This window comes from Gymnoscopelus microlampas (genome assembly GCF_963454915.1).
Source record: "Gymnoscopelus microlampas genome assembly, chromosome: 18".
Classification (NCBI taxonomy): domain Eukaryota; kingdom Metazoa; phylum Chordata; class Actinopteri; order Myctophiformes; family Myctophidae; genus Gymnoscopelus; species Gymnoscopelus microlampas.
Genome location: NC_139955.1, coordinates 32,326,016 through 32,353,117, shown reverse-complemented (window position 1 = coordinate 32,353,117; position 27,102 = coordinate 32,326,016). Strand labels below are relative to the sequence as shown.

The 27,102-nt window shown below is 41.1% G+C and overlaps 2 protein-coding genes across 5 annotated transcripts; both read right to left on the bottom strand.

Moving 5' to 3' along the window:
• Positions 1 to 830: 830 nt before the first annotated feature.
• Positions 831 to 15,702, bottom strand: LOC311033655 (uncharacterized protein). Of its 3 annotated transcripts, none has more exons than XM_084041256.1 (8): positions 15,525 to 15,702; positions 14,353 to 14,510; positions 11,584 to 11,795; positions 8,732 to 8,819; positions 7,038 to 7,150; positions 4,493 to 4,630; positions 3,632 to 3,716; positions 831 to 1,368 (listed from the first exon to the last, which is right to left on the bottom strand). In XM_084041256.1, the coding sequence occupies exons 1-8, from the start codon at positions 15,613 to 15,615 to the stop codon at positions 1,330 to 1,332; spliced, it is 924 nt and encodes a 307-aa protein (XP_083897382.1). In that variant the 5' UTR covers positions 15,616 to 15,702; the 3' UTR covers positions 831 to 1,329. The 3 variants fall into 3 exon arrangements, with proteins under 3 accessions (XP_083897382.1, XP_083897381.1, XP_083897383.1); XM_084041255.1 differs by lacking the exon at positions 831 to 1,368 and adding an exon at positions 2,271 to 2,862; XM_084041257.1 differs by lacking the exons at positions 831 to 1,368; positions 3,632 to 3,716; positions 4,493 to 4,630 and adding an exon at positions 5,882 to 6,295.
• A 4,012-nt stretch (positions 15,703 to 19,714) lies between these two features.
• On the bottom strand, positions 19,715 to 26,508 carry LOC311065341 (leptin receptor overlapping transcript-like 1). 2 transcript variants are annotated; one of them, XM_084085620.1, is made up of 5 exons: positions 26,369 to 26,508; positions 24,900 to 24,975; positions 23,773 to 23,959; positions 23,264 to 23,376; positions 19,715 to 20,812 (listed from the first exon to the last, which is right to left on the bottom strand). In XM_084085620.1, coding segments are annotated over exons 1-5 (393 nt in total). In that variant the 5' UTR covers positions 26,385 to 26,508; the 3' UTR covers positions 19,715 to 20,811. The 2 variants fall into 2 exon arrangements, with proteins under 2 accessions (XP_083941746.1, XP_083941745.1); XM_084085619.1 differs by having other exon boundaries at positions 19,715 to 23,376.
• Between the last annotated feature and the right edge of the window lie 594 nt (positions 26,509 to 27,102).

Here is a 27,102-nt window from a genome sequence, read left to right as displayed (position 1 = left end):
CTTTAATCTCTTTTGATAATAAACATTATTTAAAAAAAGCCAGTGGCTTATTTCCTTTGCGGTCCTTTCATATGTATGTGTAAAGTATGTCGTGTTGCGTGAAGTGTATGTGTGTATTTGCACTTAAGTCCACGCAAAAAGTGTCCATGTGCATGTCAATCCAAGCACCCATAGGTGAAAGAAAAACTGTCCTTGTGAGCAAAGTGCGGGTGTGCCTTCCACACCAGCTGAAGAAGGGAAATCATTATGGGAACTTGGTCGACACTCGCTAAAAATAGTACAAATGTTACTGCTGGCTGCACTTTTTTTCAATATTCATTTGCTTCACAATTAATTACTTAATTTCTGTAGCTATATTGCAATTTTTCAGTGATTCTGAAGGGCGAGGAAGAATGAACATAGTTTGATCCAAAACAACAGCTATACGTAATCCTGCACGAATGCACTTGATGTTAAAAAGTGAATCCCCATGGTGTTCCAACTGCTAAACTTGAGTGCGATTTGTTTTTGTTTTTTAACTGAACTTCATTAATTGGTTCAAAACAACACATTTGTTGTTTCCTCAGGACACCAGCTGGTGATTTCCAGAGGATTTGATCACGCAGCATCAAGAGAACATTCTCAGGTGGGGCAGCAGTGGCTCAGGGGTAGAGTGGCCGGTAGAGCGACCGGATGGAAGCCGTGAGGTTTCCAGTTCGATCCTGGGCTCCCCCAGAAGAGTTACTGTCGAAGTGTCCTTGAGCAAGACGCTGAACCCCTAATTGCTCCCGATGAGCAGGTTGGTGCCTTGCATGGTTTCCTCCGCCATCGGTGTATGAATGTGTGAATGGGTGAATGTAATGCACAATCTATGTAAAGCGCTTTGGATAAAAGCGCTATATAAATGCACCATTTACTGATTAGGTGCAATCACTCTTTCAATGACTTTGATAGGCTTCTAAAGATAGACAATTACAGGAGAACATAACCCACTAGCCCGTACAGGTGTCTGTTGCGCATACGTGACCTGTGGTGCGTACGTGCATGTCCCAACAAAAGCGAGACAGAACCACATTGGGATAGAGTCGTAAGCCTCAGTACAGTATAATATTCATACACACATACCACAAAGCAATGCATTACTCCCAGGACAGGTAGACAATAGTAGAGGAAGAATGGGGCGTGTATGGTTTTGTATGCGTGTGTTTATTTTTTCTACAATTGCATGGTTTCTCCACAATGGCTGGGAAGCATGCCAACAGATTAGCCATGTGCCAAAAATCCAGCGGTTATATCTCCTGGTTGGATAAAGATGGTGAAATAACACAGATGGGTTTCAGGGTCTTGACCTCAAGGAGGTTTTTGGAACGGGTCGACAGCGCTTGCTCCCTAAAGGGACACAAAGAGAAAGTATCAGTGATCACAACCAGACACAACAGACATGAGCCACACGGCACACGCACAAAGACCTGCACCAAACACACAGAGAGAAAACACTCGGTGTGCCTGTCAAACGGTGCAGAAGTGAAGTCACTGCACGTATGTATGCGCACCGTCACTGTATCCTGTGTGGGGTTATGTATGAGTGTGTGTTGGGGGAGGGGGGGGGGTCATAAATGATGTATCTTGTGAATAATGTGGATGAGTGGGGTTTATAAATGCTTTATTGTATGTGGATGGGTAGAAGGTCTTTACTGTACTTTATTTATCTCAACAAAAGAAAATGCTCCCTTAATGTGAACACATTGAGTTTATTTTGTATGAAATGAGCTATACAAATAAAACTGTCTTGACCTGACTTGAACTTCTCTATTCTTTTATGGTGAGGGTCTGTCTATGTTTTCTGTCTCCCTTGTTGTCAATTTTGAAGTATCCCTATGGCACTTTTCTTTCTTCCTAATAAATTCACAAAAGTCCATAACCCCATCCACGGAGTGTGACTCTGCCATGTATTCATATGAATATGTAGCAATAACACTGACACTTAAAAGACATCCTGTCATGGCCGCTTCCTCCGTGTCTCTGTTGGACAAATGTTCCTCCAGCTAAACAATGTCCTCTCTCTCTGCAGGGGCCTTCATCATCTGCACCCAATCACAAGAACTATCTGGAGAGATGCACGGCAGCAGAGCCTATGAGAGCCTGTGCACGTGAGCGCGTCCCTTTGTGTGTGTGTATGTGTGTGTGTGTGTGTGTGTGTGTGTGTGTGTGTGTGTGTGTGTGTGTGTGTGTGTGTGTGTGTGTGTGTGTGTGTGTGTGTGTGTGTGTGTGTGTGTGTGTTTGTGTGTTGCTATACTTGTGAGGGCCAAATGTCCCATCAAGTATAGAAGAATTTGGGTTTTAGACATTGTGAGGACCATGTTGTGTCATTTTTAGATTTCTTTGGCTATTAAAAAATAGCAGATATACAAGCTCATAGCGCGGTTCTGAGTGCCGCGCCACAAACTTGTAGATCTGCTATTTTTGAAAAATCATGAAAATGTGTGCAAATCTTTGAATACATATATTTTTTTGAAACATTTTGAACTAAAATCTTTGCTTTTGGGGGTCCCTGGAGAAATGGTTGTTTTATGGTAAAAAAGAAGAAAGGGGTTAGGTTTAGGGGTTAGGGTTAGAGTTTTCCCTATTTTATACTTGGTTGTGTGGCACAAATAGCTGATCTACATGTTCACAACTGTTGTGGGCTGTAGATCTGCAATTTTCAGCAATTTTCAATGCCGTCCTAAAATGTTGATGTCCTCACAGGTATAGTAATACAAACTTGTGTGTGCATGTGCGTGCGTGCATGCGTGTGTGGAACAAAGCACAGAGGCTATTGGCAAACACCTCCCTCCAGTCTTTATTAGTCATCTCTCTTGCTGGTTTGGAAGAGCAGTCCGGCGCCTTGGGAGTCAGCCACACAGGGCAGACAGACAGACGAAAGAAGTGAAAAAAAAAAAAACACACAAAAAAAAACGATGAGACTCCCGGCCATGTCCAAGAAGTCTCAGCATTCTCTGAAAGTCCTAAAGTTGTTCACTGGCAGGATGACAGCTCCCCCAGGGACTGGCAGATGTCCTAAGGAAAATTAGCCCTGTGTGCTGGATATTTTGCTGATCTTTACACAAAAAAGACCCTAAAGTCTGCATTTTTAGTTCTTTGGATTGCAACCGCAAGGGAAACCCAGAGGGTACCTTGAAGAACTCTGTCATGTAGTGTTCATTACTGGCTCTTTTCGACTATGAAGGAGGGTAAACCCAGAACCTTCCATAACCTGAAACTTTCCAGAGCCCACAAAATTCTGTGATGTTTCTTTTTGTTGACGTTTCCATTATAAACAGAACCACCCCTGAAAGGGAAGGTACTTCATAAAAAAAACGAACATAGCCGATCTACAAGCTCACAACGGGTCGCATCACAGCACGTTGTAAGCTTGTAGATCGGCTATTTTCACTATTTTAGATTTCATTTTTTTAAGTATAAGTTCTAAGTTCAGGGTTAGTACCACCTCCAGAGCAGGGCACAAATTAGGTTCCGAGAACCTTATCTGAAAGCCATAGCGTATGGAGACAAATGCAGAACCTGTGAAATACGGCACGCCATGGTTCACTTGTTTCTTGTAGTCAAAAAGAGCCATAAATCTGGTACTTAAATAACCACGGCAGGTATTTACCTGATTGAAGAGGTCCTTGTTGAGTCCCCTCCACTCATCCCCTTCAGACTGCAGGTTAACATCAGTATCCCACGAAGACATCCTTCTGTTATGGAAAGGCCATTTTTAAGCATTTTCTGCTTGCTTTCTATAAACGTTCTGCTTGAGCTGCCATGCGGGCATCCCTGTAGATGCATGTTGTTTTTCAAAAAGCAAGCACAGGATGGGCTTTAAAATTATAGGGTTTCTTTTCATTGTTTCTGGCCCTGACCAGGCCCCACATTTCCACAACTCTCCCGTCTTTTTCTCTGGCAGGGGATGTATACAGGGCCCTTTGTTGTAGTGTAATACTGTACTGTGTTGTTATTGTATTGCATTACTACTTAGACAAGTGGAATTTAACGATAGGTTGATTGGTGCTATTATCTGTGTATCGTATCTTTCATTTGGACTGCTGGGAGTATTTTTTATTATTTCCTGATGTGCGTTTGCTTGTTGCTATGTCTGCTGCAAATGCCGGCTGCTGCTGATTGCAATGTGTAGGGAGATTTGTGACATACTGTACATCGACATGTGTAGTAATTTATTTTTTCATCAATCAATCAATGGAGCCCCACATCATTCCTTGGCGTATATTCTCCGTGTGGTCTCTCAGTTACATCCACATCAATCGATCAATCAAGCGGCTCATTCCATGCCAACGTCTGTCTTGCCTCTTCTCATGCCTGAGTTATGCTTGGTTGCGTGCCATGGTTGCCTGGCGAAAATAGCCGATGTACAAGCTCACAACGCGTCCCATCGCGACACGTTGAGAGCTGGTAGATCTGCTATTTCCGGTGTGTGACACACCGGCGAGCAACTAAGTATAAATCACCCTTTTACCTGTCACAGCAGTGAGCGCCAACCTCCTGTATGGGGCTGTCACCCGGTGAAGTCTTCATCAGCTCATCTACCTTTTTCTCCAAGGTGTGGACCTTTTGTATCAGAACGTCCCTCTCCTCTGTCAGAGTGTCTTTGAACCTGGAGCAAAGAGGAGTAAAGAGGATAAAAAAAACGAATTTCACCCACTTCTTTTCACCATTCTGAGTGTACACGCATCCAACAGACTAAACAGGCATTAGATACAAAAGGCAAGATATGGAAATATGATTAAGGCACTGGATTTATACTGAACCTCAACTGTAGGGGTGAAACATTCATCAATAGAAAATCTATTTATTCCATTTTAGTAGTTGAATGATCTAATATAATTTAGTGATGCATCATGTAAATATTTCTGTGTATGTGTGCTGTTCACAACTCCACCAAAATGTGAATCCTTGTCTTTGTTCCATATTATTGCACAATGAAAGTGTTTGGTAAACATAGAAATTTCAAGATGTCTGTTTGGGTTCAGATCACTTGTGATGAGCATTTACCATAATTTTGTACTTAATTTATGACCGTGTGTCACTGTAATTTTATGGTCTAAATTAATCACATAGATTAATCGAATAATCTAAACACATTAAATCTACAGATTGACCGGTAATTCATTATGAAAATAATCAGTAGTTGAAGCCTTACTCAGCTGGTATTCATTGGGCCTACACCCATACTCAGCATACTGGCTGTCTTATTATTGTTTAAAGTGGCAGCAATTTCAGAAGTGCCCCACACTTACTTTATTTGTTTTAAATAGTTTCTCTGCTCTCTAAAATTAGAGGTTTATTAGAGGCCCATCTAAAATAAACCTAGAGGCACAAATGTTGTTATATTAATCAGTGGTGGAAACAAGTACTTTTACTCAAGTGCTGTACTGTATTTTGAGGTACTGAAGGCTACTTTACAGGTGTATGCCCATTTTTCTATGCTTTATACTTCTACTCCATTACATGTCAGAGGCAAATATTGTACTTTTAACTCCACTACAACTATTTGAAAACTTAAGCTACAGGCTACGTTATCGGTTTTCGATTATTATTACAAAACATACATTAACCAACTGGGCGCTATTTTGTAATTTAGTCTATTAAAAAAATGCTGATTTACTAGTGGACCCATGAGGGGGTACATTTGGTTACATTTCTACGTAGCCTACATTTGGTACATCCATTTGGTTACATTAGTCCACTCACTCAGTTAAATTAACACTCAGGATTTGACACTATATACTTAGTTGACAGGGGTCCCCCGGGGCTCTATACTTTGTCTGCATCTTTTTCCCTCTACACTGTATCTTCGGCTGAGATGACTCAACGTGCCGCATTGTGAGCTTGTAGATTGGCTATTTTCGTTGAATGTTCCCTCCCTAATATGGATGCTATCTTACATGGTTAATGAACTTCAGACACAAGGGCATCCCTAGTCTTTGAATGTGTGGCAGAAGTCATTAGAAGTCACTTGCGGGGGCGCCGAAGGCCTAGTGGTTATGGTGCATACCACATGGATCTAATGTAGTAATACCCGATAGCCTTTGCTATGTGTCACTCCCCGTCTCTCTCCCTGTTTCATGTCAAGTCTTCACTGTCCTATCCAAATAAAGGCAGAATAGTTCAAGCTTTTCTTTTTTAAAGTCACTTGCAGGGCGATACTTGCTGGCCACTGGGTTAGTGTTGAAGTGTCCTTGAGCAAGACACTGAACTCCTAAACTGCTCCCGATGAGCAGTCTTGCATGGTATCCTCCGCCATCGGTGTGTGAATGTACTAAGAGGATAAATACAAATACATTTAAAAGAAAATCCAACAAATGCACCAGTAATTGTTGTAGTAAAGTGGGCCAGAGGCAGCATGGCTCTCACCCATTACCCTACGCATCTGCTGCTCTGACCATGCCAAAGGGAATATTTGGTCAGGGAGTTAAGTTGGTGTGATATTATATGGGCATAAGACATTTTTAAGTTTCTCACAGGAGAAATTAATTCAGCTGAAACAACCTGGTAATGTAAACTTGGTCTGTACCCAATGTTGGCTGGGCTAAACATTTAAGGAACACATGAGCTTCATTTATTTCAAATGTTATGGTCACAGGAATTTTCTGCCTCCTTTGTGGATTTCATCGCTGTCGGGGTGGAAACCTTGTATGTCCAAAACCATTCCTTTTTTATTATTATTTTGAAAACATAAAAAATAGAGAAAATAGCCAATGTACAAGCTCACAGCACATGGCATTGTGACGCGTTGTGAGCTTGTTGAAATATAGATACGTGGTTTCTACCCGACGGCAATGATTTGCTTGCCAGTAAAGGTTGGAACCCCTGCCCGTAATTACAGGACAAAGGGCAGTGCTTGTGTGTGTGTGTCTGTCTGTGTGTGTGCACGTGTGTGTGTGTGTGTGTGTGTGTGTGTGTGTGTGTGTGTGTGTGTGTGTGTGTGTGTGTGTGTGTGTGTGTGTGTGTGTGTGTGTGCGTGTGCGTGTGTGTGTGTGCGTGTGTAATAAAAAGCTCACCTCTTGACACAGCAGATCCAGTAGCGTTGCTGCACACACAGCCACTCAAACTGCTCCGCCGTCTCCTGCAGTTTCCTCAGACTGACCTCATTTTCCTGCTGCAGTTCCCTCACCTCACAAAGAAACAAAAGGTTTTGGACGGTCCCGCAAACATGTGTGAATCTGAATTCAACAATCATTATTATCATTCCAAAGGATGACTATATGAATGAAAGCAACAGAGTCAGAACGAATCTTGGTGTCGCAAGAGGCCAGACAAAGCACACATTAAGGCAAAAATTATGTCTCTAAAAACTAAATGATAAAATATTTAGAAATCTTGAAATTGACCATAGTCCGCTGGGTATTTACAGGTGCAAAAGTCCCGTTCTAAGTCCTGATGGACATGTAGTGTGGCAGGAACAAGGAACAGTAGGATGGCCTTGGGGAAACTGGAACAGTAATGACAATTAGTTTCAGGCATGTCTGGGTCAGCAACAGGACATGGAGGTCACATGCCCTGTGCCTCCCCAGACTGCCAAGGGCCCAAATGCCCATGGGTATGTCATTACTATCACTGATTTCTATTGGATCATGTGCCCTTGCAGACAAAATGATAAAAGCAGGGATGGAGGCGGGGAAGTATACATTATGCTTACCCTGGGGCCCCCTGGTGGTATTATCTGGGCATAGTTTCAGTCTATATTTAAGGCACAAATACATAAGAGGTTGCTGTGTAAATGTGAAAACATCTCTCCCTACCCCTTGTCTCCCTAGAGTAGTAGTTCTCAAACATTTTCCTGTGAAGGACCCTCTACATTTTCAAAATTATTCAAGATTTTAACAAATGTTTATATAGCAAATAGCTATAGAATAAAGTGGTTGAACTGATTTTGATGCTATATTATTAACTCATTTAGCGAGGGACCCCCTGGAAACCCTTCGAGGATCTTGAAAGGACTTGTCCCAGTTCCTTTACTGGCACTTCTCGTTCACATGATCTTTCAGTATCAAAGGAATATTTTTGTGCACTTTGGCTATGATCCTTTTATTCCTCATCAGGGTGATCTAACATCCCATGAAGGAAATGTTCAAGCCACACACAGTCAGCCATACACCCTGTCTACCAGTGCTGGAGCAAGAACCCTGCTGCTCACTTACTAATGCTGTGGATAGTAGCGTAACCTGACAGTCACAAATGTACGGATAAATGGATAAATGTTAATGGGTGCTTATAATTGTGGTAATTCGTCTTATTCCACTGACTTGATCCGAGTCACTCTGGATGACAGCAGCATTTAAATGGTAAAATACAGTATGAGAGTAATGTAATGTAAACAGGATTAGGTGCAGGAGCCGTGCTTTCAGATCCGACTGGACTTGTGTCAGGGTTGTGTCACAGCCTCGCCCCTGGAAGCCAAACCCCAGTTATCAAACCCAGGTTTTATAACAGGAATGAGGATCAATCGATCAATTTATATACTCCATATTACAAGTTGGGTGGCATATACTTGTTAGCTTGTGAATTTATTTGTAAGTAAAAAAAAAAAAAAAATACAATAACAGTGCATCGCCCCGTTATGCTCAGTGTGCATGCACTCATATTTAATATCAAAACATCGGGCGGTGATTGGCTTCCAGGGGCGGGGCTTTGACACAACCCTGACACAAGTCCGTTGGATCCGAAAGCACGCGTGCAGGAGTTGTCCCCTCACCTTGGTTTGGTAGCTGCTATGTAGCTCATTCAGCTCTGCTGTCTGTTCTCTGTTTATCTTCTGAAGGGCCTCCAGCTCCATGGTTTTACTGTCGGTTTGAATATTTTTGAAAATGTTATTAGACAGAAATGTAAAAACAGCACGAGTACAGTCAAACACTTTGTCTAAAAGGATAACACCAAAAAAGTCTTTGCGGTCTTGGTTTCACACTAATGGATTATGGTCAAGAAAACGAAGCACTGGGGAAAATGGCCGAATGGTTACGGCGCGTACCACATAGGCTCTAATGCCTGGCAGTGAGTCCCCGGTTCAATTCCCGGGCCAGCCAGACCATTTGCTGCATGTCACTCCCCTACTTGGTTTCCCGTCTCTATTACAAATAAAGGGTTGAAAAGCCCCCAAAATAACTTGTAAATAAATAAATAAAGTAAGCACTGAGTATGTATTACTGAAGCAAAAATATCTGGAGTATACTCCTTTTTGTACAAGATTGCTCTTTGGATGTGCTTGGATACATTCCACTTTCATAACTCAAGCAGGTCCAGGGCCAGACAGCAGAGGTTGGATGGGGGGGTTACCGCATCAGTACAATTCAGATACCAGTGAAGTTTGCAATCACAGATTGAAAGCATGCAAAGTTTGTTTTCAAATGGTTTCCTAAGATTGTTTAAACTTTCTTGGACTCAGCGTATTGTCCTTTGTAGCAAACTCCACCCATCTGGTCGCTATTTATTAGACTAAACATTTAGACTTACTTTTGTATTGAACGTATACATGGCTGTATACATACATATATGTATAGACTGTATAGAACTTTGTGCACAAGGCACACCAATGTGCAAGTCGAAATCTCAAAGCACACATGTGTTCATAGCAAAAACAGCTGCTCTACAAGCTCACAACACGATGCAATGTGCTAGCTTGTAGATCGGCTATTTTCAATATCGTTTTTAAGTTTGTGGGGAAGAAAGTAAAATAAATGATTATAATAATCATCATAATGATATGCCCAAAATAGGGATAGTACTTCAAATCTTTTTTAGGGTATTGAATGTGCCTCTATATTGTGAAATGAGTGAGCATAAAGTACTGATATAGTAAATAAAAGAATTGTGGAAATAATGTGTTTGTTTGTTTTAAAAAAGATTCCAGATCTAGACTTGTCTCACAGCAGTGCCTCGGTACACCGTTTGGGAACCACTGATATGGGCTATTAATTTTGACATACATTACATTTGATCTACATACAGGTAAAACGTTTAAAATTAAAAGCTCTATTACCTGTGCATCGACTGGTGTTGTGTATCTGATAAGCTGTCCCTGTTTACTTGCATACTGTATAGGTGAAACGTCCAGACAACTCAAACAGAGGATCAGTGAACATAAAAGTTCAATCCGTAGGAACGATCAGGACTATCCCGTCACATTCCATTTTAATGCAGCTACGCCCAAATATGGAGTGTGTTGTCTAACCTCAATATGTCGTCATGGCATCAGGCACAAACAAATCAGTCAGCTCCATATATGGACACAACCATTTGCCACATCTATTGTCCGAGAGCTGTGACTCTGACCCTTAGACGTCTAGCTATTCGTTACCTGTCTAGATTTTATGATAATTCTACCACCACACGTCTCTGGACATCTGCCATATAATATCTAACGTAACCCTGAAGTTCATCTCTTTCATCATCACAGCAGTAAGCTGGGGCACCCCTGGAATCACTGTGCGATAACGTATTCTGATACTAAGCCAACTTCCCTAATGCTCCGCGGGGGATTTGAGGTCAGCAAATTGATGGGGAAGTTCGCTGCCGCTTTGGAGGGTGTGCACATTTCTGCCGACTTTAAAATCACAGATCTGAACTCCGATGTTTTTTCAGTCAACCTTGAGACAACATTACAAGCTGAAGACCTGTTCTGCCTGTTTGCAGAACAGCTGGTGACAGCTTCACTTGGCCTGACTTTGTGGGAGATGGTAATCAAAAAAGTTGGGGAGCGTTTCATTAATTTTAATGTTTCTTTGCGTAGTACGCACCCTTATCTAAGCTAGCGTTAGACTTTTTTCCCCTCACTTTTTACTCGGTTTGAACAGCTGGGCGGAATGAACGAGCATGTATTTAAATCAAGCTGCTGCCAATATAATACGTCTTAAGACAACAGGGGATATATACACTTTTGTATTTCCAAACCCTTCTTTCACATGTCTAAGCTATCATGGGCCCTAGCAGGAGGGCTGCTTGGAATGTTTGGCTCCAGGAAAAAGTATCATAAAGGACACTCAGTATTTATGAAATAACATGATCAGAATTTATTTTGCATCTTTGAGGGCCACTGTCAGCCAAGGACCTTGGGAGCTTTATCAGTTTTATTTCAGGGCCCTGGGAAAAGTTATCCAAAAGAAATTTCCCCCCACTCCACAATACACAACCACAAATGTGATTAAAACAATTTTGACCATTTATGTTTCATTTTATTTTTCACGAGACATCTAGTGTTCTACTATCATCTACGATCATCTAGTATATCCTTTTTGAAGGGTTACATAATCAAATCTTTGAGTTGAGTCTTGCCAGTGCAATATTCAGGTAATAATGAGGTAATGATAAATAATGTAATAATAAATAATAAGGTCATGATAATCAGGAAACGTCTAATTTCAGAATTCAAAATAGAATAAAGGATACTAAATTGAAAATGTCTCTCTACTCTACTGTATCTCTCTCTGATCCTACTGTATCTCTCTCCACTGTGATGTCTAAGTAGAAATGCCTGAAAATAATATTTTAAAATGTTTATCAATATTTTTCTCCGCTTTTTTCTCCCGAAACCATTATGCACCACCAGCCTACCTGTGCAGCTCCGCCTGCAGGCTTTCTGAAAGTGCAGCTCTGTGCTGAGCCTCAGCATGGAGCTCCATGACCAGGCTCTCCAGCTGTCCCTCTGTGCTCTGCAGACACAACAGCTCTGCATTAACCTGCTCCAGTTGGCCCACCAGAGCAGCCTCTCTAGAGCTCTCCACTGGCACCTGCCTCACTTGCTGCTGCAGGAACTCTACCAGATCCTGGAGAAGAGGAAATGCAAGGGACTAGATTAAATACAGTAAGCACACACAGGCATGTATTGGCAATATAATAGAGTGATCTACATGTAGTACAAGGGAGACCCTCAGGAACACGCACGCACACACAAGCAAGCTTGCTTAAGGTTGTCCATCATGTCCAATGATACACGCACACACACACACACACACACACACACACACACACACACACACACACACACACACACACACACACACACACACACACACACACACACACACACACACACACACACACACACACACACACACACAATAGCAATATACATTTAAACATTCAGGCATTGGCTTTTAAGGCTATGTGTCATGTTAATATGCATGTCTAAATCCACCTCTGGCTACAGTAGCAATAGATTGAGCAAGTCCAGACGTGATCAACACGAAAAACTAACACAGACGCAGTGGGGGCCAGGTAGCCACGTGGAAAGTATATTGTTGGTATCCCTATTTTTTTATTGGGAATGTCATTATTGTAAAGAATCTTTCAAAAATCTTCAAATATCTTAGCAAATAGCAAAACAATAGCAAAGGTAGCGTGTGAGCTGCTTGTAGATGTTTTTGTTTTTTCTTTTTGAAGCAATTTTTAAGCCATAGGTTATGGCTATTTGGGGGTCCTTGGCATGGAATGGTTTGGGAACCCCTGAACCAACAATCCCCCTCCCATGCTTCCAGAGGTAGTTTTTGACCTTTAGCAGTGCTTGAGTACACGGTACCTAACCCCCACTGTGGAGCTGCCTGTATCTCTGCTATAGGCGGTTTCCAGGTGTGGAACTGGAATGACTGTTAAGCAAAAAGAGCGTTAGAATAACTTGCCGGCTCAGCAAAACCTTATTGAATAATTAGAGGGCAGGACTATGGTGGCATTAAAATGGAATTTGTTAAGTCACTTCATTATATTTTATAAGAGAGAATCCATAAATTATGACCAAACAAGAGCAGCTCACAGAGTGAATGGCAATAAAAGCATGCATTACATACAATGTCAACACTGGGCACTTAATTGCAATGTAATTATAGTAATTGCAGTCTAGGTGGCCAACTGGCACTGCTGTGGTTATATGCCTGTGCAGATCCCAAGAAATGGTGAGGTTGGAGTGAGGTTAAACATCACTGACACAAATGAAAGATGTTTTAGCACTGGAAAGAAGTTGGCTGCCAACCTAATGAGTGCTTCATGACAAGACTGCAATTATAACAGCACATTTAGAAGGTTAACATGGAACCAAATGTTCCTCTGCGGATCACAGTGTGGTCAATTACTAGAGTCAAATGTAGGGTTTTCCTTCGACTACGTGTTCACTTTGGAAGAAAAGTCACTGCCTGTAATTCGCTAAAATGTCTAAAATATAGCTAAAGACCTGCCTGTATGCAGAGACTTATGCTTTAACTATAGTATTAACCAGTGGTGTGTTCTACTTTGATGGAAGCAATCACAACCAAAGTCAGTATTTTCAGAAGGTGGATATTCTGTTTTTGAATTATATACATTTCAAGTGTAGTGTAGTGGAGATACATTTTAAGAGTGCAGCGTGCATACTTTTAAAAGAAGGCCGATGCACACCTCCAATGTGGATCTAGGACTTCATGTGGCCAGCCTCTGCCGTATCTATTCGTGCCGTGCTGCGAGCTTGTACATCTGCTATTTTTAATTTTGGGTGAACCTGGCACAAAACATTTTCAGATGGGTGTCCGCAGTCAAATACATATCATTTTGGGGGTCCATGACACGAAAACGTTTGAGAACCCGTGCTCTAATGCAGCGGTTCTCAACCCTTTCAGACCGCGACCCCCTAAAGTAATCATATTTGAACTGGGGACCCCCCACCCTGACAAGCACTTGGAATTGTAGGAATTGAGGTATTCATTACGTTTTGTTTGACCCGGTTCCACAGATAAATATTGTATTTTTATTTTTTTATGTATTTAAAAAGGTCTTAAAAATCCTTAAATTGTCACTTCACTGTCATCTGAGGACCCCGCTGGGGGTCCCAAGCCACAGGTTGAGAACCAGTGCTCCAATGCATGGTGGTGCATTAACCTAGTAGAAGTCAAGTAGATCTTCTCACACACATCAGAGAAATTCACAGCTGACGTCAGACCAGCTGTGATTTCAGTGGTGAGACAGTGATGACGCTACTGTAGTGCTGCTCAACCTTTTCTGGATCAGGGTCCACTGGAAAATAGTGTAACCGTTCGTGGCCGTCGGCTGCCGTGTTAAGTGGTCAGATGGGTGGGCAGCGTACATTTTCAGAGCAATTGTTTTTATTTTAATGATCAATCAATCGATTGTGTTCCGTCTTGGATCAATGGAAATAATGTAGTAGCTCCCATTTATCTTTATATGAATGAAAACAAATGTTTTTCATTGTTTTAAACCAAAAACAAATACCAAGACATTTTTTCAAAGTTACTTTAAGTGTATGTCCTGTTATCATTCAAATCTTACTGTTTTGCCAATTATTTAGGGGCCCACTTGCAATATGTGGCCCGCAGGTTGAGAATCACTGTGCTACTGTACCTGTTGCTGCTGCAGCCTGCTGGTGAGCTGGCCATGTTTGACCCTGTGCTTCATGTTGATCTTCTCCTGCTGGAGGAGACGAGAGGCCATGACTTCCAGATCGTTCTGCAGGGTCCTTTGCCTCTCCCTGGACACCAAACACTCCCTCTCCAATAGCACTGTTATGCAGAGAACAAAAGACCAAAATAATGTTTTTGTTTTCCTAACCACTTAAACCCCAGCATCCGTATTGTGGGGAAAACTTACGCAGAAAATAGCAGATCGACAAGCTCACAATGGGTTGCGTTGCAAGGCATTGTGAGCTTGCCGTTTGGCTATTTTCAGCGAAAGCTTTCCCCACAATAACAGAAAACCGAAAATACCCTATAGAGCCCTGAGTTAAATGGTTAAGCCTTATATAAACCTATACTTCATCAGATGAAAACACACAATTTTCAAAAATAGTGAAACTAACTGATCTACAAGTTCACAACTCGTTGTGAGCTTGTAGCTTGGGCTATTTCTGACAATTCTGGGATGACAGGTTGAAAGTGGTTAAGGAGACCAAAGTAATGTGTTTTTTGTCATATGTGTAGTAACTGGCTGAGCCAATAAAACAGACACCGTGGTTATATTTGATTAAAACAGAAAAAAGGTGAAACTTGAAGCTGCATTGTGGAATATGTTCGAATATGTTCAGTTTGGATAGCTGAACTCTTATAATCTTGCATTATCTGCTGTAAAATAACTGCATATAATAAGATAGTAGCTTGTGGTGGTTTCATGTGATACTAAATATTAATTTGAAGGTTAGGAATGTCATACAATGGTATGTTGGTGTCCATACACACCACCATAACTAAAGTAATGATGATGATAAATTACTTTGCAAAAGAATAAATCAAACATTGCCCATAGCTATTTAAAACACTTGACTGGGGCCCCCCAGGGCTCTATACTTGGTCTGTTCCTTTTTTACCTCTAGTCTACTCCAAATCTCTTCCGCAAAAATAGCAGATCTACAAGATCACATGTCACATATCACATTGTGATCTTGTAGATCTGCCTATAATGTTCACTCCAGAATAGGGACGCTAACCTAGGGTTCATATGGTTAAATAGTAGCTCTGTTCTACACCAGGTAAAACGTTTCATTGACCTCCCAAAACGTCCCTGTTGCATTTAAAACGTACCTTTCTCGTGTGCCAGGCGGGTACACTTGGCCGTGAGGTATTGGATCTGGCTGTAGTCTTCATCCCTGTGCGCTCGGAAAAACTTCTTCATCCCTGTTGCTTGCTTTTAACTGTCCCTTTATCTCTCCCTCACTGCAGCTCACCTGTCCTGCTCAAGCGTCTCCGCCCTTTCCCATGATCCTCAGGGGGGGGCAGGCGGCAGGCCCTTGATTTACTGCCTTCATCGTATTCACATGCACAAGTAGGTCACACTGTTTCTCCCCTTCAATGGTTAACTCTTTCCACGTATCTACTCGTTCTGTCTGGTCCTGGAGAACACGTGCACATGGAACACACCTACAAAGGGCAAGTTTAAGCAATAATCCATTGTGTTATGTTTTCACAACATTAAGACATGGTAGTGTCTGTGTGAGTGCGTGGAAGCAGCTAGTGCACACACGGATAATCGGTGTGGCCTTTTGTGCACGTGTGTTGCATATTTGCATTTAGCAAATTGCATATCTAACATTTGTTGGCATTTGCGCGGAACTGCAGCAGCTGGGGATATAGCCTACAGTATAATGGTGTTATCTGAAAATCGTCCCTCCCAGGCAGGGGAGATCTAGGCAGGCATGTTGGATCTGGCAGGAGAGGAGACACATCAGGGTGGCATCTTAACAACTGTGCCCTCAGGTCAAAATATTCATTCAAGATTGCATGACCAATTCCATTTAGGAAACTCCCACTGGCATCAATCCATGGCACATTTAGAATCCTTTTTTTCTTCTTAACTATGGAATATAATCTAAACATCATCCTCTTTTGAGGATAAAAATCTGTGTGCGTGTGGATTTTGTTTTTACATTAAATTAACTTGGATATTCTCTGGCCCGTGTGACCTTTTACTTTCCTTAGTCTATCGCATAAATCATAACTATAAAATCCCATCAGCCAGTAAGTTAAGATGGCTTACCCTGAGAGAATAATTAAAGCTGCACTATGTAACTTTCCTCTTCTACCCCAGATTTGAACCCGGTTTTCTGCGCAAGTGCTGACATTTATTACCATTGAGCTAATAGAGCCAGCCTGCTTGCTCAGGGGTTAAATTGAATCTTGACCATCAGGTCAAGACTCGTGTCTCATCCTGTGTCTAGGTGAGACATGACCTTTGACACGATCTAAATGTCAACCACTCTAATTGTATAAGTTATATTGTATTAACATACTCTACCATACCATACATTTTCCCCTACATTTTATCCCCCCAAAAAGTGATATAGTGCCGCTTTAATGTGATACTTCTATCAGAAGAGTTCAAAAGTACAGCTCTGCAAATTTTGTTGAGGCAGTTTAATATAACGTTGCTGTACGGCAGAAACCAGTTAACTCCATTTTTCCGCTTTTGCATTTTTCCCCCATAAATCAGTGCTATTGAACACCCTTTTTACGTCTGTGTGTTGATTAAAAAAAAATTAACCAATGGAAAGTATTAAAAAGTGCTTCTGACAAAACCAGCTTACTCCAGGCTCTACCCCCTTTTGACCTCGAATCTCATTGTGAGCTTGGAAGTCCATTTAGCTGTACTTATCAATGAACAAAACCTCCTAACTCCTAACCATTTTGGAGTTAGCTGGTTTCTGCCGGACAGCAGAGATAAATTAAAAACAGACCCTCAATTCATATGAAACTATAAATCCACTTCTGTACCAACAACCAAACTGTGTTCTCACAAGCTCAGAAATAAGAATTAAGTTCAGAAAATTGCCCTTCATTGCTTATCATAGACTTCGTTTTTAATGGTCAACAGTTAAATCTTTTCGAGATTTCGAGTTCAGCAATAAGTGTCATCTTATATAGATTTATCAAGAGTTACATATTCATTTGTATAAAGGCACAGACACATTTGAAACAACTGTTCAGTCTATAATGTAAGAGGAGAGACTGCTTTCGCTTGCTAATGCAGTTTCTTACCAGTGGGGGGAGACAAGACCTCAGGTTAATGTAAGCAAATACATACATTTGGGGGGTAAAATGTTAAGCATTCGCATTGTGCACCGGATACCTCAGGAATCTTTTGTCCCCCTCCTTTTTTACCTCAGCAATAAATATATGCAATAAATATCTTTGCCAAAAATAGCAGATCTACAAGCTCGCAACGCATTGCGTTTTCATGTGTCATGAGCTTGTAAATCTATGTTCGCCTATTTTCAGTGAATGTTTGCCTATTAAGACATGGACATTATAGGGACAATAGGGTTCATGTGGTTGAAACCAAAAAAAAGGCATGGGTTTCCGAGGCTAGTGGTTGACTGACTCTGACGTCTAGTGGTGCATTTTATAAACTACAGAACTACAATGTCTCTAAACTGTAAAGGATGAGGTCAGGTGTGTAGTTAGAAAAGCATTTACATAATGTCCTGATTTATTAGTGGTATAACCTTGAAATACAATTGGTAAATTGTGACCTTTCTTGCCATTACCTGTCCCTTTCAACTGTATAGTATACAATGCATAGGTCGCTTCATCATTTAGAAAAAGATACTAGCTTGCTGAATATTCTAACTGTATACGAGCGATACCTCCCAACTCAAGAGGCACCAGTTATCTTCATGACATAGTGGTACCCAAGATCAAATAGGTCAACTAGGACATGCAGATAATATCATCAGGCTTGTGTGTTGTGAAGCCTGGCTGATAATAACAGAGACACTTGTCAAATTGTGTTTTAACCACTTAAACCTTTGCGTCCCTACTTTGGGCATTTAAGATTAAGAGGGGAATTAAGAGGGGAAAACATTCTAAATTAGGCCTGTACAATGATTGGACTGTGGCATGTGTGCTAATCTTTTTTTTTTTCAATTTAGAGTAGCCAATCATTTTTTACCCCTTTTTCTCCCCAATTTAGTCGTTATGCCAATTGATTCCTCCCCACACACACTTTTGTGTCGTCACTGCTGTTGTATTGTACTGACTCACCTGCCAGTGAGGAGCCCCCACCGGGAGGACGTAGAGCCTTTGTTTTACTCCTCCCGGCCAACACTCCCTGCTGACAGGTGCCCCCACCAGCCCGTAGGAGTACATGTAATGACCAATATTAACCTCCCCGCCCAGGTTCCCTCCCCCGAACACGGGCCAATTGTGCAAAGCCGGTTGCACCAAGGTGGATTCGAACCGACAACCTCTTTGGTGGTGGGCAGGGACTTTACCCACCCGAGCGCCTACATAACTAATTCTAACGCTGATGATGATACTGGTACTGTTGTCTTGATTATTAACCATTCTAGCCCTACTGTAGCTTCCCCATTATGATTATTTTCAAAGTTTTAACAAAAATAGGTCATCTACAAGCTCATGTGTGACTTGTGATTGCTATTTGTCGTACATATACAGGTATATGGCTTAACCCATTGAGACCTGAAGCCGATTCTACATCCTACTTCCTACTATAATTCTAGTAACCTCTGTCTGTAGTGGTGAGTGAGTGAGTGAGTGAGTAGGTGAAGCTACCCGGTTCTCCTCACTGGCTGGAGCAATTGCTCTGATTTCGCACACAGCCATTGACCATTACCATCTGAACTTAACTGTGAAGCCCGTTTTTCGATGTCATCAAATCTCAGCTTCTTATTAGCGTTTTTGTGTAAAACACTGTCGCCATGGTTACGGGGCTGCCCAGCTATGGGACGAACTGGCTCTCGGGTTGCCAGATCATGTGCGCATATCCCCCCACGGATGCGTCGACCGGGTATGGTCTAGTGTCTCCTAAATCCCAACAGTATTCTGAAAAACGTAGGTTTCTATATCAGTGGTGCTCAATCTTTTTCATGTCAAGGACCCCCAAAATTATATGTATTTGGCCGCGGACCCCATCAAAATATTTTGTTCCAGGGACCCCCAGAAGCAAAGATTTGAGTGACAAATGTTTGCTTTAAAAGTAATTATATTCAAAGATTTGCACACATTTTCACGATTTTTCAAAAATAGCAGATCTACAAGCTCGTAGCGCGGCACTCGGTGCCGCGCTATGAGCTTGTATATCTGATATTTTTGAATAGCCCAAAGTGTAAAATAATGCTTTTTAGCTCAAATAAAAAAGGTGTATTAGCGAGTTCATTAGGATATTTGCAACTCATAACATACTGTAGACTTTTGTTGAGTTGAGTCTGGATGTTGTTAATGAGTTGCAATTTAAACAATGCAAAAAAGAGAGGATGTTCAAAAATGGCATTTATTTTAAAAAAGAAAAAAGAAGAAAACCACCATGCTGACTTCTGCCTCTTTAAAACACAAGTTGAAGATAGAAAATGGCCTTGGACATCTACATCAAAGCATCCGAACAAAAATGAATAAATAAAATATTATTTTCAGATCTGTGAAATAACATAAAAGGTTTCTCAAAAAACAAAACAATGACAAACCCATTCCACATATACATTACCCAGATTTTGCGACACTTTCAGGTTAACTTCAAGAGCCAAACATCACTGACTTGATATACATATTAAAAGCTGTTCATTTACATTTCAGGGGGCATATTACAGAAACATCACATCTTAAATCCTAAATTAAGATAGGACAGGTCTAAGATACTATTACAGAAGCAAATCTCAACTAGAGTTATTATAGGAAGTTTGACTTAGGAACTGTTATGTAAAGGCTGTTTTCCTAAATCAGATGCTAACTCAAATTACTTTGGGTACAAAACAGATAAGATAGGACTTCAGAGTCCGTTTTTGTAATACACCCCTCAATGATCATAATAGATATGCCTATAGCCCACTACAAATGGGTCAGTTAGCTCCTGTTCAAACTGTTGTTACATTATACAAGAAATACACAGGTCAACTGTTTGTATTTAAGCTGGTTAAATATGGTAATATATGTTGTCAGTGTGGTGCTGTCAATTACAATCTACATCGAGTCTGTGATCTCTGGAAAACGAGAAGGAAAGTTTCAGCTCGTTCATGAATCTAACCAGCATGGAAATGAAAAAAAATCAATTCCCCAGAGCTTTGAATTGCTGCTGTAGAGAACTTTGGGTGAGTTTGGTTCCAAATTGAGATAACCTCCATTGGAAACATACGACGCATCTTATCTTACAAAAAGTTTCATACAATAGCAAAAAAATTCAAACCAATTATAACTTTTCCTTTTTTGTGTCTGATAAAAACACTATAACAGAATTCTCTGAGTCTTTCCAAACCGCTTACTTACAATATATATAACACTTTGGACTCCAACTCTTTATTTGGAGACAGGATTTAGTTTTACTTCTTCCAGAGACCACTTATTCACAAAGAGAACTGTACCATCTGTGGAAGGAAAAAAAGAAACAATCCTTTAAAACCCAGACCATCCATTCAAACGACCAGGGCAGGGATACACAGCGAGCAACAAATGCTTAATCACTAACTGGAAAGCCACACCTGACGAACAACTGACCCCGACAGGCCTATAGCTACAACATATCACATACGAGTGCACAGATTTCTCTAATCATAAGAAAGCAATAGTCGTTTATGGGGGAAGGTGGTGTGACAAATGTGGATCTATGTGCTTTCACAGAACTGGATTCAGATTTTCAACGTTTAGGCCATGGCTGTTTGAACATAATGAAATTGAAGGACTGCTTTGATTACAGGAACAAACAAGTATATATATTTTTTATACTCATGTGCCATAGGTATTCCAGGTCATAACTTGGCTAAGCCTCTTTTTTTTTGTTTTACATTTTCTAACCTTTCCTAGTCGAGCAGGATGTATCAAATCAGCATCTGAGAAATGCAGAGTCATTTTAATTTGATCTCACTGAGTGAAAATGTATCCCTTAAAATAAAAAAAATAAAAAAAATTAAAATTACAAAACCTTCTCTCTAAATGTAATGAGGATATCCGATGTGCCATAAGAAGTTAGTTTTCATGGGTTAATACTCTGTTGTCCTTATGGTTCTAGACATCATCTCTCCATTTAAGAACAATGATCATCTCGTAAGAAGCACGTGATGAGGAACACAAAACAAGGAAGGAAAACTGCAATGTCACATTAGAAATGATTGGAGACTATGTTACACCACAGAAATCCTGGAAAATAAGGGATCACATTCCTGCACTAAGAAACACCATTCCATGGATCAGTCCTGGGGTTGAAAGTACACGGTCGAACAATAATAACATCATTCCTTTACATACTGAACAACAACACATGGTGCCGAGCCACACCACTTCTTAGTTGGGATGAAAGTTGATCACTATATTACACTGTCATTTCCATTCAAGTTTAGCTGTTACAAAGGCCCATGCTGAATAGAAACATCTTGAGTTTGTGTCAGCTAGTGGTGGAAAGGCAGATAACACAGTGAGTGTTGTCAAATTTCTTCTGATTTGCGTGCAGTGGCTCATCTGGCACATGCATACCACATAAATAAGGCTCTCCTATTTCCCACAGCTGCCAAGGGTTCGATTCCAACCAGAGGCTCTTTCCTGCATGTCATCCCACTCACTCTCCCACCTTTCCTGTCTTTCTGTTAACACAACATCTCAATCAAACTAAAGCAGAAATGCCAAAAAGTAAAACTTGAGAGAAAACAAAGAATTCTGCTGATTCACACTCAACCCCGGCACCCGGACTAGATAAGCACACCTGCCTCTACTCATAACATAGAAATACCTTATTAACAGAACATCCACTAAAAAGAAAAACAGACATCAGACAGCTGTTGCCCTGTCCTTTTGGTCAATACAGATCCTTGCTGACATTCAACTGGATAGTCATTAGGGCTGTCAAACGATCAAAACAAAAAACGAATGAATTGCACAAACTGCACTGGCTAATTGCATTTTTTCAATCGCATTTAAAACGAGGATATTTCAATTTGGAATCAAACATAACACCAAATGAATGAGGAATCCACACAAAAGAGGTATATAAAATGAAATGCTATTGTTTAATGGCATAAATATAATTTATAAATGGCCGTTAAAATGAAGCAGATTTTAGTTAAAGACAAGTTTAGAGAAGAAAAAGATTCAACTCTAATCTGATCCACACATGGAAATGTGTCTGTGAAATGTGTCTGACAGTCAAATGTGTGTTTCGAACTAAAATAAACACAGTAGATCTTAAATAAACTGTGAGACAACACAGAAGGTGATGTGTGAAGCTCTCTTCACCTAGTTGAACGGTGAACAAAATCTGAATTTTGAAAAATACTAAACCGTCCCCGGGTCGTCTTGTCTCACTTCCTGAGCAGCGGCCAATGTCAAGTCACACCGCTAATACAAATAACACTTCTGGTGGTACACTTTAAATGAAGACACGTCAATAGCGTGAATTGCATTATTTATGTTTCATTAACGCATTAAACATTTCAAAGTAATTGCATGTGTTAAAGCGTTAATTTTGACAGCCCTAGTTTTTATTTTTCTAGTTTTTCGTTATAGCCTTGCACAGAAAACAAGAGCAACTGCAATCTGCATTTGTCAGCTCACTACACTCCAAATGACAGCAACAGCAAAGCAGAAAAATAAATAACTTCATAAAAAAAGAAACTTGAAAGTCAACATTTCCCATACAATTTGTGTCAGTTTAACAAATGCATTACAGTTTAAAAAAGAAAAAGAAAAACGTATTGCACTGGATTTGTGTATCTATGGATGGGTGGTCATATAAATAACAAGAGCTGCAGTAGTAACAATAATAATATTAACGCTAATAATAAAAACAGTTCAGACTAAGGTCCCCGCCCACTCCCTGTGTCGTTTACCACTGCTGCCAACTGAAGTCGTCATTGGATCCGAAGACGAGGAAGAACCCCAGGATGGTCGCAAAGATGACCATGTTACCCGTTAGCACAAGCGCACACGCCCCCCAGGCAATCTGCAAATCAGACATTAATAATTCATGTCAACAATGCTCCCACATTCTGCCGCTTGGCAGTGCATATTTAGGCCAAAATCTTCAGCAACATTTTCAACATGCCCCACTACAGTTCATTACACAGCAGTGTGACACTGGTCACCAGTCAAATGCTTGTACATTTTTGTGAGTACAGCTATTTGCTCTACAAGACACTTTTCCAGAAGGTAAACAAACTTTAACAAATACATTTTCGAACATTCTTGGTAAAATAGCACATATTCCATTTTTCTCGTTGTCCAATTCCCTGCATTGCAGATTGATGAAGTTACACTCAATGCTAAATGTTACCTAAGAATTATTTGTAAGCCACTGTTTTACAGTACCGCCCTAAAGCGTGATAAGAAGATCACTTACTACACTGGCTCTAGCGAAAATGATGGGCAGGCCAAAGGCTGAGATCACGATCCCCGTTGTGAGGAATATGGCCAGCTCTTTGCAGGCATTACTGGCCGAGTCTGTGTCGTCAACCACTCTCCGGGAAATGCAGTAAGGGATTGGAGAGAGGATGTAGAAGAAGAGAAGGAACAGGGGCCAGTATGTGCTGCAGAGACAGAGACCACCATTCATTACAATAACAAGCAAATAACAAACATTCAATGGTCATGGGCTCAATCCCTGCTTAAGTAACTTCATAGCCATTAGAAGGCCTGTAACCAATTGCCCTCTGTGATTATTTAAACTCACACAACTAACTCAAATCTAATTTTTTATCCACTTCATTCCAGCTCTGCATTGCTGTTATGAAGTGGCCTGCGGCTCAATGTGGGGTCAATGCAGGTCAGGAGATACAGAAAGAAGAGTGTACATATTACTAGCAACCTGCATTCCATGATATCGCTGTGTTAATGGAAATTATAAAGAGACAGTAACGTGTCCAGATCTCTGAAATCGACTTCACCCTCCATGGGGCAGTAGTAGCCGCAAGCAACTCTTAGATGCTATTTTTAATATCTGGCGTCTAGAGTTGCAATACCAACCCTTGACAGCTCAGTCATCCAAACAGAAAAGTCTGATCTGATAGTATTAAACAATGTTAAATGCAGCTGTACGGAAAGCTTGTTTTATCCTCTTTGTTTCTGTACATTTTTTGTTTCATAAAAATCCACCATAGACATGTTATGAGCTAATAATGTGTTGGAGTTTGGAAGTGCTCGTTTTTTCAATAACGAAACGTCCTGCTGCCTCCTGCAGCTCCTTATGTGCAATTTCGAAACAGGTGGTACGCAGGACCGTTGAATGATTTCCAAGGGTTCCAAACTCCAACACTTTTAGAAAGATTATCCAAGATGATCCAAGCTTTCTGTACAGCTGCAATGTTGGTGAGTTTAAAGTCGTTTAATACAATCAGATCTGACTTTTCTGTTTGGATGAATGGGCTGTCAAGGGTTGGTATTGCAACTCTAGATGCCAGATAGCATTACAGAATCGAAGAGTTGCTTGCGGCTAGGGAAGTAGCAGCATATGACGATCCCAACACTTACTCGTATACAGGGAGAGCACATCCCAACATGAGGAACATGAGACCAACAGCACCTCCAAAAGACAGGCTGATCAGAGCTGAACAGGGACACAAGGGTGGTACGATTAGCATTGATAGTGTGACAATGATTTCTTTGTGAACCTACAGTATGTGTAAAATGTGATCAATGAGAGATATAGAAAAATACTGTGTGTATGTGTGAGTGAACGTAACCTTACTGCACTTGCACCTATAATGTCCCTGTATGTTTCTCCTTTATGTGGACATAAATAAACGATCAAAATGTGTGTGCCCCTTGAAAAAAACATAATCTGATGTTAAGGGGGCGTCTGGCTAAGTATGAGAAAGGATGTAACATCATGTGATGAATCAGCTGGTTTAACAAGTAAGTCAAGTAACAGCTAAAGCACAGCAAACCAGATCACGTTGGGATTATGTGAAGCCCTGTAGGAGTGTATACTAGGGCAGTGGTTCTCAACCTGTGGGTCGGGATCCCCAGGGGGGTCCCCAAATGATTTTGAAGGGTCCCCAGATAACAGTGAAGTGACAATTTAAGGACGTTTAAGACCTTTTTAATACCTAAAAAAAGAAAGAAAGGAAAAAGACCATTGCGTCAAAAGTAATCAACGAACTACACTATAAAAACTGGTCGAACATTGCCCAATTTGTCAAATAATGTAAGAAAGATTAAAGAGGCAAAAATTGTGAAAACAGCTAAAATATAAGCTCACACTTGTCTTGTACATCTGCTATTTTCACAATTTTTATCTGTGGAACCGAAAATGGAATGCCTCAACTCCTACATTCCATGTGCTTGTCGGGGTTGGGGGGTCCCCAGTTCAAATATGATCATTTTTTGTGTGAAAGTGTGTGTGTGTGTGTGTGTGTGTGTGTGTGTGTGTGTGTGTGTGTGTGTGTGTGTGTGTGTGTGTGTGTGTGTGTGTGTGTGTGTGTGTGGTGTGTGTGGTGTGTGTGTGGGGGGGGGGGGGGGGGGGGGGGGGTCATGGCCTGAAAAGGTTGAGAACCACTGTACTAGGGATGGATTCCTGGATAGCTTTACAACTAAACTAGTGCATCTTGACGGGCCATATCTTGAGGATGCCACATCAGTGCCACTGCCTGCCACTTGCCTGGATACAACAGTTAGCTTTTAGAGCTAATGCAGTCACACACAGAGACAGACGTCTCGTCTGTTCTGCAGTAAAGCAACACAACAGTCACCTGGTTGGCCTGAACCAAGCTGGCCGATATATAGCTGGTTTATCCATGGTGTCAACATAAGTAGATGCCATCCGGGCCAGTCGGGTTGTGTAACTAACTACTGGCCTTGTGGCTAACGGGTTCCCTACATGGTTGTGGTAGTCCATGGTGTGGCTAGCAGCAAAGCAAATATAACGTCACTCAAATCGACAGTGTTGAAAATGTTCTAGCTACTGGTCATCATGTTGTTGTGGAGTGTAGTTCGGTTACCTTTAATCCCGGCCATTTCTCCTCCTTCCTGGGCAGAAACGAAAGCTTGAAACAAAACACACACACAGCCAGTCAGCCAGGGAGAAACGACAACAATGTTATGCCCCCTCCTCCACCGTGCTGCTGCAGCCTAGTCCTACCGGTCTGTGTCACGGTTGCCAGGTTCTATGCGAGAGAAATAAGCAACCTGGTTTATGAAAACAAGCCCAAATGAAGCAACCTAGGCCAAGAGCACTTTAAAGTAAACCTATGATGACATCGGTTATTTGAAAATGGCAATAGGGGCAAGAGCTGTGAACTTGTTAATCACACCACCAACCACACTTTGTGTTGTTGTCTAACATGTACGTTTTGTCAAGGGAAATTAGTTCACCAATGTTTGACTTTATTAAGAGTCTTTTGCATAGAATTTTTAAAAAATGGTTTCACTGCTAATTCATGTTGTTAAAAAGTATACTATACGATCACACTGTGAATGTTGTAATTATAAGCCCCCTTATGCTGCTGCTTTTACTGTTTTGGGGCAAGAGCTGCATCTTGATAATCACACCACCAACCACACTTTGTGTTGTTGTCCAACAGAGTTGGCAATAAATGCTGGGAACCTGAGAGAAGTCGTGGTGTTGTCAATCTGCTGGGAGTGGGCCAAAAGATAGGGGTTACATGTGGTCCATATGATGCTAGGGACTAGCCTGGCATTGGCCAGACTGATAACGTGGATTCACTCTCACGTT

Excerpts from the sequence above, each read along its gene's own strand:
- LOC311033655 (XM_084041255.1), bottom strand. The coding sequence starts at position 15,615 with ATGAAGAAGTTTTTCCGAGCGCACAGGGATGAAGACTACAGCCAGATC. Across the intron at positions 14,511-15,524 it reads CCGCCTGGCACACGAGAAAG|TGCTATTGGAGAGGGAGTGT; the intron begins GTACGTTTTAAA and ends TCTGCATAACAG. Across the intron at positions 3,717-4,492 it reads GGCGCTCACTGCTGTGACAG|AAGGATGTCTTCGTGGGATA; the intron begins GTAAAAGGGTGA and ends TTTCCATAACAG.
- LOC311065341 (XM_084085619.1), bottom strand. Across the intron at positions 23,960-24,899 it reads TGTGCTCTCCCTGTATACGA|CACATACTGGCCCCTGTTCC; the intron begins GTAAGTGTTGGG and ends CTGTCTCTGCAG. Across the intron at positions 23,377-23,772 it reads TTTTCGCTAGAGCCAGTGTA|ATTGCCTGGGGGGCGTGTGC; the intron begins GTAAGTGATCTT and ends TCTGATTTGCAG.